Raw genomic sequence first — 12206 nt, forward strand, 5'->3', positions numbered from 1 at the left:
GCACGCATTACTGTCTGGTCACAGTGTACCGTACCCGGGTACTGTGATGTCCAGTTGCCAGAAATGCAGACTTTACGCTCCTCTCACGGTAAACAGTATAGACAGCATCGGAAGAATGTTGGTCTGTGGCACAGGATGCTGCTCACTGGTGTTACGGTGCTCCTCACCAAACTCCAACATGACTCCCCTCACAATTGAACGAAATGTTTCCGCGGTGGCTCCTTGCTGTAACACACACCTTTAGCTTTTCCTTCTGTTCATAGACATCATCTCCAAGTCCACACCCGAAGACCAATTTGCTATTGCTATAGTAACCAAACAGACAAAGGCAGATCCAAAAAACAGCAGCCCCTTGTGTGTAGTCTGCAACAATGCATGCAATGAACGGCAAATAAGCATGTTGCATTGACAGTGGCTAAAGCTGAGCAATACACCCTCATGCTATCAATTCATATCCATGTGACACTTCATGGAGGAAGTACTCAAAATTGTGAGTTTTTGCCTTCTACTTAGAGATTGTTGACAAATCTTACAGATTACATGACTTGGGTGATCCTTTGCGATGTCCAAAAAGTCCCAGGCTAGGCAAGGCTTACAGCCCATGCGACCTGCATAGCCAACATGACTTATGCTCAGAGGCAGAGTTGTGGCCGAGGATTCTGTTGTTGACGTGCTTCCAGTACTTTGTCTCTGTCCAGGAAGACACAACGTAAACTCGTCGTCAGTAGCATCCTCCTCCACCTTCTCTGCTGACGTCATCGACTGGCTGACTTTGGTTTGACAGTAAGTGGGGTCTCCAACCTCATCATCACCCTGTGTTTTTCATTCCCCTCGTCCTGAGTCCTCCGTGACAACCTCTTCCTGCCCTGACCGAATAGCAAAGTTGTAATTACAATCAGGTATCTGAGTCTCCTCGTCATGTTCCCCATTATCTCCACCAGGATGATGTACGTTTTGGAAGTGAGGGTGTACATTATGCTCAGCACCTTCTTCATCGGGGCCTGGATCCGACTCACAAAGCTTCTGGCCATCTGTGCAGATCATTTCCCCTGTCTCCTGGAACTCGCTGCCTCAACACATCCGATTATCTGCTACACCCGCAAGCTTCAAACGGAACCGGAAAAATCATCTGTTCAGAAATGACTATAACCTTCAATGACACCACCACCGTGCGTAGCTTCCGCCAAACCTACACCACACGTACTGTCTCCTCCCTAAAATACTTTAGAATGTAATCCCACAAGGGCTGGGCTGTTGGGAATGTTAGTTATGTTGTGGCTGCTGGGAGGCTCCCTCTGGTGGCCAGGAATGGTTTGGACTTGGACCAGGTGTGTTGTGCAATGGGTGTTTCCTTTGCTAACTCTCTGCTTATTTAAATCCTGGTCTGATTGCAGGCTGTTGCCGGATGTCAGTTGTTCTTTGTATCTCCAGCCTGCTTCATCCTGCTCTACACCACATCTATCCCAGATAAGTGCTTGCTCTTTATTTATTGTCTGGTTCTTTTGCTTATCTGGGTTTGTCATTTGCTGTGGTTGTTTTCAGTTTATTTGAATGCAGGGATTTTCCCTCTCAGTGGTTTGTTGGGGAACTCCCTGCAGTTCTGTGTGGAGTATAGCTCCTTTGAGTCCATGTGTTTGTGGCTTGTTGAATTTGTTATGATTCTTGTTTTCTGTTCATTGGTATGACAAGGGCACCTGGTATAGGGCGGAGTTCAGATTGTGCGATCTGAGGGCCTTTTTGTACTATCAGGAAGTTGGTATTTTGCAGGGTTTTTCTCTGGCCACCATCAGTCCCTTTCCTGACTTTCCTATTTTAGTCAGCGGGGGCCTCACCTTTTGCTAATCCTGTCATCTATCTGTGTATTGTGTTTTTCCTATATCACCGCAGTCTTTTAATGTGGGGGGCTTGCTATTCTTGTCTATTTTCTGAGGCAGAGAGTTATTCATCTTTCCTACCTTTAGGATAGTTAGTTCTCCGGCTGGGTTCGCGGTGCACAGGATGTTAGTTCACCCCTCGGCTACTTCTAGTTGTGATGGTTAGTAAGGGGATGGCGGCCAGATTAGTTGCCAATGCTCTTGTCACTGTTACGCTCACCGAGGAGCGGCGAACGTCCGGAGGTGGACCCACTGGACCGTGCACCGGACTCCCCTGAGAAGACGGCCAGCAGCGAACCCCTATACAGGGACTGTGCGGCGCCTCCCCAGAAGGCCTAAATGCACGGCAGCCAGGGACCGGAGGTAGGAGTCTCTGTACGGCCAGGCGTGGCTCGGGTACGATGTCCGCGGCAGGCGGAACACGGAAGTGGCACCGGAGATGTTTCACAGCAGGTGACGTCCACAGCCGGTACGGTACAGGTAGTGTCCACGGCAGGTATGGCACGGTGACGTCCACGGTACGAATGGGTGGTGACGTCCACAGCCGGTACGGTACAGATAGTGTCCACGGCAGGTATGGCACGGTGACGTCCACGGTAGGAATAGGTGGTGACGTCCACAGCCGGTATGGTATAGATGGCACTACGGTGAGACACAGGATTAGAATCAGGTAACAAAAGTACGGATCATAAACAAAAGCATAGACAGATTAGGACACTGGCAATGCACTAATAGAGGCGTTGCTCGGGCGCCTGCTGCCGGGGGAAGTGAACTTAAATACCTATTAGGCAGCAGGTGACCTCTGAGATCACTTCCAGGATTTGGGGCATACCACTTTAAGAAAGGGGGCGTGGCCTCGCACGCAGCCTAGAATCACCTACAGCAATTCTGTGTGAGGAGGAAACTGCAGCAGGCCTTGGAGTGGGAGCAACGTCTGCAGAGCCCTGGGGCCGGTAAGTGGAAGGCCTTCTCTGCCTGGGAGTGGGGGCAGGAGTGCATGTGGGAGCCATGCTGGGACTGGGCAGATGTGAGGGAGAGCTCCCCCCCGGGGTCTGGTGGGACCAGGCGTTACAGTCACCTTTTGCCAATGATTTGTGGTGGTCTTCCATGGTTCCGGATCATAACAATGGGCCCTCTTCCCTCTGTACCAGTCTGTCTATTGTTACTTGCATATCTATTGTGTATGTAACCCCCTTCTCATGTACAGCACCATGGAATCAATGGTGCTCTATAAATAAATAATAATAATAATAATTTCTTTGTCTGTACTCACTGCAGCTTTGGAGCAGACCTCTGATTCCCAGGCTATAGTGTGACTGAACAGCTCTGCAGACTCAACCATCTCTGTTACCCCATACTCAGCAAGGCTGGTGGAAACTTGAGAGCTGTTATGAAGCAAGTGAGATTGGGTTGACACCACAGTGGAATGGAGTATTTGTGCTATTGAACTTGAGGTGGAGGAAAGGCCACTTTATGGCGCACTTGAGATCCATTGAAGCAGCTGCTGTTTTGGTGCCTCATCTACATTTGTTAGCGATGGTCGTGTTCCTGAAAAAAGGATCATATCAGATTATCCACGGGAAGAAGTACACCTGTTATTTTGGCTGTTATTTGTTGTTATGAATTGGTGCCGCCGTAAACGCAAGCAACCTGCTGCGGTTCCAGTTGCGCCCAGGCGTCAGCTGCCATTTAGGGCTGTGCCTCGGGTTGTCCAGCTGGCTGCTTTCTCCTCCACGTCTAAGTGTGGAGAGGCGGCTAGTGTGCATGCGTGTGCCGATTTACCCCAGCCGCAGCCTAACTCCAGTGTTTCGCCTAGTGAGTATGCTCAGCCTGACTGTGCCATTCCTGATGCTTAGTATTCATTTCGGGCTACAGCGCATGCTCCCACACTTAGTGCGAAAAGCCTCTTTGCACAGGTACTTGGACTTCTGGCCGGGTCTAAGTCCTGTGTTGTGCCTAGACAGCATGCTGAAGCTGATAGTCTTTTTTCGGAGACTGTATTTCATGCTACTGAGCATGCTCAGGCACTTACTGCATCAGAGGCTAGGTCCGGCAATGAACTCTTTGGCTCTGCCTCTGATGTGGGGGGCCCATATAGACCACAGGGCATCAGGTGTCCTGATGATGTGGCCAGGCAACTCCCAACTGGCTTGCAGAGGCCCGCCCCTATGACTTGTCACCTCATTATTGTTGGTCAGACGATAACTGGAGAGGTGTTTGGGTCGTGGCTGCCATGAAGTCATCATTGAAGTGGCGGTTCCGAATAGGACGCTAGTTATGCCACTCATGACGTGCCACTCTGCTTTTGTCTCCAGGAGGTGCATTGTGGTCCACCCTGGTTTGGGGGGGACCCAGGTTATAAAAGGGGCTGGAGCCAACAAGGAGGTGCGCAGTCTTCTATTATGCTCCGAAAGAGCACACCTCCATGTGTTGAACCCATTGCGGCTTTAAGCCAGAGGTAGGCATGGATAGGGCGTTGATGCAGGCCGCTACCACAGTTGGTAACACAGAACGGTTAAGACCAGCTCCTGTCCTACCAGTCCTGCTAGTGCAGCCCAGTGGCATTAACAGGCCTAATGCTGCTGATGCGCCTGCTGTCCACAGGTGTAGCCCCTACGCACACGGACAGCGTACCCAATGGCCCCTGTGTTGTTAACAGGGAGTTCCTGGGCTGGGTGGGCGTGTGGACCCTGTGACGCTAACAGGGCTCCCAGTCTCCAGATCCGAGTGTCGTGTAACTCGGTTCAGGCTGCTATGAGTTTCAGAGTCACCCAGTATCTGTATCCTCCACCTAACCTTCAGTTGTAAACCTCTCCTTTTCCATTTGGGAGCACGGTGGACACCGACTGGCGATGGGGATATATACCTTTCTCTTTCTTTTCTTCTTATTTTTTTTATATAGTGGTAACATAGTATATACCACCTTACCCAAATCTGCCAGTCCCACCATAACAGATGTTGTTTCTTCAGCAAATGTTACTGTTGCTTAATCACCAAACCCACGGACACAAACTTTTTTCCCCTTTCCAACACACCTGTTCCCCTTTCCACCAGCATCTGTCCTTTTTCAACTCATTTTGTATATGACCAAAAGTGCAACTCTGCAGGGACACCGTTCTCAACGCCGTCTCAGCACAGCAGCCAGCCCTCGGTCCCTCAGATGTGGACAAGTAAACGACCATTTCCTCCTATCCATGACAAAGCGTTGAGATTCACTCTGTGCAGCACAGGTGTTTAGTGGAAAAGCAGATCTAAGATTGCGTACCACCTTCTGCTGATACTCCTGCATATGTGCGTCCCTTTCTATGGCAGGAATTATTTCGCCAAATTTTGTCTTGTACCAGGGATCTAACAGTGTGGCAACCCAGTAGTCAGCATTACTTCGAATTCGTACAATACGAGGGTCATGTTGTAGGTAGTGGAGCAAGAAGGCACTCATGTGTCTTGTGCATCCAGGAGGACCAAGTCCTTGGTGTGTTGGTGGCGGAGAGGTGAGAATCATGCCTCCTTCCTCTGCCCTCTCCCCCCAACCTCGCACAACCGAAATGTGAGCTAGCTCTCCCTCATCTGCTGAGTCTTCCATGCCCATCGCCAGTTCGTCCTCCATTTCTTCCTGGGCTCCTGCACCTTCCTCAACAGTTTTGCTGATACTATGCGCCCTCGATTGGAGATCTTGTTATCCCTTCCGCATATGACTCCTCCTGTACGTCCTCCCCTTCCTCTTGTCCCAACACCTGACTCCGAATAATGCTTACAGTGTGCTCCATCATGTAGATGACCAGAATTGTCACGCTGAGAATGGCATCGCCAGTGCTAAACATCTTCGTTGACATTTGTAAACTGTGTAGAAGGGTGCATAGGTCCATGATCTGACACCACTCCAGCAGCGTGATCTGCACCACCTCTGGATCAAGTTAGCCCAGGGTATACGTCATAACGTATTTCAGCAGGGTTCGGCGGTGCTGCCACAGACGCTGCAACATGTGCAGATTAAAATTCCTGTGTGTCAGCACATCGCATTTCAGGCGTTTAACCACCAGACCTAAAGACTTCTGGAGCGATGAAAGTTGTTGAGCTGCTGGGTGCGAACGATGGAAGTGAGCACATAGCGATCATGCCCGCTGCACAAGGCCATGTAGGCTGGGATGGTGTTTTAAAAATTGCTGTAGAATCAGATTCAACACGTGAGCCATACAAGGCACGTGTGTCACGTTGCCCTGACGAAGGCCCGCAGCCAGGTTTGCATCATTGACGCACACGGCTGTAAAGTCACCACCGGAGTCCGCTACATCAATTTGTACTCCGGTCGCCAGGTGACAACGTGTTCCTTTGGGGCATAGTGCTGATGATGGGAGAGGAGTCGATGCCAGCGGCGCAGGTGGACGCAGGTTATGCTCACCCACTGGGCTGCATTACCTTGACAGATGCAGAACCACTGGCTGAAAGTAGGTGGTGGGTGTCTCACAGATGAAGTACCATCATTCAGCTACAACCAATGGGAAGACACCACACCCTTTTTTAGGCCCATCCTGTCTGCTGACCACTGCCAGACATAGCTCTGAACCTCTGGTTACTGTTACCCCCAGTTCTGTTTTGTGATTTTGTGTGCTTGTTTCCTGACTTTTCCTGCCTGCTGTTTATGTACCTCGTTGGCCAATCCGCATTTCACCTCTGCTTGTTTTCTGATTAAGTCCTGGCCGTCCCATTCTGTTCCTCTTCCTCAATTAATGTTTTGACCCTGCCTGACTACTATTCTCTGGAACTGCAGCCTTCCACAGGTATTGATCACCTTGGGCCCTGTGTAATTCCAAATCCCTGTATAGGGGTTAAAGGGTTTCAGGGTTCGGGTGTCCTGCTTGGTGAGTGGCTTCCCTCTAGCCTATCCTTTACAGCCCGTCTGAGTGTGTGGATCAAGGAAGGCATTACACCGTGCTCTCTGCAGAAGGCTATGTAGGCCAGGATAATGCTTTAAAAATTGCTGGACAACCAGGTTCAACACGTGAGCCACACAAGGCACGTGTGTCACATTGTCACAGCGAAGGGCCGCACCCAGGTTTGCATCATTGTCGCACCCGGCCTTCCCTGGCTGCTGGTTGAGTGGAGACAACCATTGATGAAACTCGGTCTCACTCTCCAGAGTTTACCGTCCACAACTCTTTAGCGGTGCGACTCACAATTCACAGACATTTCAAAGAAAAGAGTCGACCGCCTCATGATGTTGAGCTCTGCTGCCAGCATAGTAAGGAGGTGTGTGGGATTCCTTGTGCGCAGTTACAATGCGGGTGGCCTGACCACACAGGGTTTGGGCCGAGGTGGAGGATACAGATGAGGTTGAGGAGGCAGAAGCAGTGTATTAACTTCTACATACAGAGGAAGGATTGACACATAACTCGTGGGGACGGCAAGACTTGTACAGCAGACCCTTCTCCATCTCACCCCATAGTAACCCATTGCCCAGTCAGCGACATGTAACGCCCCTGTCCATGCTTACTGGGCCAAGTATCTGTGGTGAAATGCACCCTGTCACACACAGTTTCTCAAAGAAGCAGTGATGTTTTGTGCGACATGCTGGTGTAGTGCGGGCACGCCTTTGTTGGAGAAGGAGTGGCGCCTGGGCATCGGCTCTTGGGGCACTGCGATGGGCGTAAGGTCTCGAAAATCCTCAGTTAAAAAGGTTGGAAAGGCAGCATTTCGGTAGCCAACAGTTTGCAGATGCTGAAAGTCAACCTCTAAGCCATGTCATGCCCTTCTAAAAGCATGTAAAACACAGCAAGGGGACTCCAACCACAGTCTCCCTTGTTTCCAAAAATTGGTCCACACTCACCCCCCTTGACTGGCATCAGTTGCCCTCCATTTTCAAGATGAAAAAGATGCTTTGCATGAAGCACTCTCAAAAATACACGTGCCTTTCGCCTCCCCTGGATGACCCAGGGGAAGAAAAGTCCTCTGTGAGCCATGACTTGTTCATCTTGGTGAATGTTAGTATGTCCACATTGTCAGTGGACAGACGCGTGTGCTTATCTGTTAGCACACCCCCAGCAGCACTGAAGACACGTTGTGAGAGAACGCTGGCTGCGGGACACGACATGATCCCCAAGGCGTACGTGGCGAGCTCAGGCAATTTATCCAGATTGGAAGCCTAAAATGAGCAAGGCTCAAGTTGCACAGTAATGGCATCGATGTTCCCTTGCATATACTCATATCTGTGTCTCCTCCTCTTTTTCTTCATCCAGCTGTTTAGTTTTCGCATGGGTATTTGTCCTTGTCACTTTCCCATGTGTTTGTGTTGTCTTGGGAGTGGTTTGTCACCTTTTGGCCAACTTTGAGGGTGTTTTCAAGGTGTATTTAGGTGTTTATGATTGCCTCCCATTGCTTTCAATGGGGTTCGAGAGGTTCGTCGAACGGCTCGTTGAACGGGGCACCGTTCGACGAACCAAACGCGAACTCTAGGGGGGTGGCTCATCTCTACTCCCTACCTCCCCCAAGCTATGTAATCTATTGTTTTGATTTTTACTTTATTCTTCCCTGTTAAACTTTTGAAAATTGTAATAAAAATTACTGTACAACACAAAAAATTGCTATTTTGTAAGTTTTTTGGTTCTTACATATTTTTGTGGGGGAAACAAAAAAGTTACTTAAATTCTTAATTTTTGATAAAAAGAATAAACATTTAATAAATAAAACATTTCACACTTTCTGGGTATGAAAATGACTTCTCACCTATGTGAGCGCTTTAATATTTAACATGAGATGTTTTGAAAGAAAATAATTTCTCACATTCTCCACAAATATATGGCTTCTTCCCTGTGTGATTTTTTGATGTTTAATCAAATGTGATGTACACACAAAACTTTTACCGTATTTTGAACATGAACATGGCTTCTCCTTTGTGTGAATTCTCTGATGTTCAACCAAATTTGATATTACATTAAAATCTTTCCCACACTCTGAACATGAAATTGGCTTATCTCATGTGTGAGTTCTCTGATGTGTAATAAGATGTGATTTAGTTGTAAAACATTTCCCACATTCTGGACATGAAAATGGCTTATCTCCTGTGTGAGTTCTCTGATGTGTAACAAGAGTTGATTTATTTCCAAAACATTTCCCACATTCTAAACATGAAAATGGCTTTTCCCCTGTGTGAATTCTCTGATGTGTATCAAGATTTGATTTAATTCTAAAACATTTCCCACATTCTGGACATGAAAAAGGCTTCTCCCCTGTGTGAATTCTCTGATGTGTAATAAGATTTGATCTATCTGTAAAACATTTCCCACATTGTGAACATGAATATGGCTTCACATCTGTGTGCATTCTCTGGTGGAAACGAAGACCTGATTTCCGAGTAAAATCTTTCCCACATTCTGAACATGAATATGGCTTTTCCCCTGTGTGATTTCTCTGATGTGTAACAAGAGTTACTTTACGTGTAAAACATTTCCCACATTTTAAACATGAAAATGGCTTCTCCCCTGTGTGAGTTCTCTGATGTGTAACAAGATGTGATTTAGTTGTAAAACATTTCCCACATTCTGGACATGAAAATGGCTTATGTCCTGTGTGAGTTATCTGATGTGTAATAAGATGTGATTTAGTTGCAAAACATTTCCCACATTCTGGACATGAAAATAGCTTATGTCCTGTGTGAGTTATCTGATGTGTAACAAGAGTTGATTTATTTCCAAAACATTTCCCACATTCTAAACATGAAAATTGCTTTTCCCCTGTGTGAATTCTCTGATGTGTATCAAGATGTGATTTAATTCTAAAACATTTCCAACATTCTGGACATGAAAAAGGCTTCTCCCCTGTGTGAATTCTCTGATGTGTAATAAGATTTGATCTATGTGTAAAACATTTCCCACATTGTGAACATGAATATGGCTTCACATCTGTGTGAATTCTCTGGTGGAAACGAAGACCTGATTTCCGAGTAAAATCTTTCCCACACTCTGAACATGAATATGGCTTTTCCCCTGTGTGAGTTCTCTGATGTGTAACAAAAGTTAATTTATGTGTAAAACATTTCCCACATTTTAAACATAAAAATGGCTTCTCCCCTGTGTGAGTTCTCTGATGTCTTACAAGATGTGATTTAGTTGTAAAACATTTCCCACATTCTGGACATGAAAATGGCTTATCTCCTGTGTGAGTTCTCTGATGTGTAATAAGATATGATTTTTCTCCAAAACATTTCCCACATTCTGAACATGGATATGGCTTTTCCCCTGTGTGAGTTCTCTGATGTGTAACAAGATTTGATTTAGTTGTAAAACATTTCCCACATTCCGGACATGAACATTGCTTATGTCCTATGTGAGTTAACTGATGTGTAACAAGATTTGATTTTTTTCCAAAACATTTCCCACATTCTGGACATGGATATGGCTTCTCCCCTGTGTGAGTTCTCTTCTGTACAACAAGGTTTGATTGACAATTAAAACACTTCCCACACTCTGAACATGAATATGTCTTCGTTCCTCTTCTGTGACTTTTATTTTCCTTAATAGCCTGTGATGAATCAGAAGATAGGACCTGTTTAATAGGATCAGATGGTAGATCTTTGCTCTGAAGCGTTGAGGATACAGCTGGAATAACGCAATGTTCTTCATATGTGTCTTGTGCCACACCAAGATGATATGATAGAATGTCTGAAGAAGTCAGAAGCCCCTCTGATCTCCTAATACAGTCACCTGTCAAGAATAACACTGTTAATACCTTTTCAATAATGTATAGTTTATTTTTTAACTATATCCAAAGTCCATTAAAATTGCAAGTCATGCTGCAAAATTTCATTATTCACTAAGGTAATGGTGACAAAACAGTTCACATTCTAACTGAAGACTACGGAGCAAGGACCACCAGAGAATGATATCAGGCCACCAGGATCGGCTCTAGCAGTTTCCCAATTCAGTGTTGAATTCAGCATCTCCCTAGGTTCATGTCTCAGAGCGTCGGTCACAACTATTTTGTAGTAAGATTCTTAGTGGAGAATCGTAAATGAGCCTGTCAGTCAGTCCTATTAGAGGGGTCTGTCCGACACAATCCCTGACAGCCACATGCATTTTACTGAAGAATGGAGGAGCACTGCAATTATGTACGAAGAAGCTCTGACTTTGAAGAAAGTGTAAAACTGGAAAGTAAATTTGTAAAGTGGTTTTATCATGTGGTTAAAAATGTGGAAGAATGTGATAAATGAATATACACAGCTATACAACTCATTCCCTTATCTCACCCCTGCTGTACTACAGAACACCAGTTACTGTCTGTCTCTAGTCTCCAACATCATATCTGCTCTCTTTCTGAAACTTAACCTCTCCAAAACTGAACTTCTTCTACTCCCTTTGTCTACTAACCTCCCTAATCCTGACATCTCCCTCTCTGTGTGCAGCACCATGATAACGCCTAGGCAGCAGGTTCGCTATCTGTGTGTTATGTTTGACACCGATGTTCCCTTCACCTCCTATACACAATCTCTCGGTCAGTCTTGTCGCTTGTGTCATGAACTTTCCACTGTTGCAGATTTTGGTGACAAGTTCTGAGTCCGAGTCTCACTTTTTCTTGTGGGACTCAGTTTATTAAATGGACTCCCTTTCCTTTGGGGAGGAAAGGGTTAATGTCAGCTCCTGACTCCTGGCCAGGTGTTTCCAGTTGGGACCAAGCCCAGGCCCTATAAATACCCTCAACTTCCACCAGAGGGTGCAGGTTATTTTCATCATTTGGAAGCTTGGCCAGGAGGTGGAAGGAGCTGTTATTTTCCTCTCTCTGAGACTTGTGTTGTGGGCTGCAGCATTGGTGCTTGCTGCAGCAGTTCTAGGTGTGCTGGTTAAATGCTATGGATGTTCCCCAGTAGTGTGTTTCCTTCCCCCCCTTTTCTGTTTATTTCCCCTCATGCACTGTTAGTGGCTCCTTTGTGTGTGGTTCCCATGTGAACGAGTAGTTGTTACCCCTGTTTATCATATTTGTTAGTGGGGTGTTTATTTTGGTTCTTGTCCCTTCCCCCGGGTGATGGATTGTGGAGGGGGTCTTAACATCAGGGACAAGGACAGGAGATATGACCTAGGTTAGAGGCCTGGACCTCCCTACCAACAAGGGTACCTCCAGATGTTAAGGCTGAGCCCCTACGCTCACCCTAGGGCCAGTATAGGCTTCCCTGTGTTCCCCTATCAACCCGTGACAACTTGCATCTGAAAAACATCTCTAGGATCCCCGCTTTCTCACTATAGAAACAACTAAAAAACCCTCACTGTGGCCCTGACCCACTCCCGCCTTGATTACTGTAATTCTCTATTAATTGGCCTCCCCCCTCACTAGACTTTCCCTTCTCCA

General features: G+C 46.8%; 1 protein-coding gene across 1 annotated transcript in view; it reads right to left on the minus strand.

The window, feature by feature from the left end:
• Window positions 1–8574: 8574 nt before the first annotated feature.
• The window catches only part of LOC142313123 (uncharacterized), a 28374-nt gene continuing 24742 nt past the window's right edge, over window positions 8575–12206 (minus strand). The window contains exon 4 of the mRNA XM_075352109.1: window positions 8575–10570. Coding sequence (XP_075208224.1) covers window positions 8844–10570 — 1727 coding nt within the window. The 3' untranslated portion in view covers window positions 8575–8843. The remainder of the gene's footprint in view (window positions 10571–12206) is intronic.

This window comes from Anomaloglossus baeobatrachus, chromosome 5, assembly GCF_048569485.1.
Source record: "Anomaloglossus baeobatrachus isolate aAnoBae1 chromosome 5, aAnoBae1.hap1, whole genome shotgun sequence".
Taxonomy (NCBI): domain Eukaryota; kingdom Metazoa; phylum Chordata; class Amphibia; order Anura; family Aromobatidae; genus Anomaloglossus; species Anomaloglossus baeobatrachus.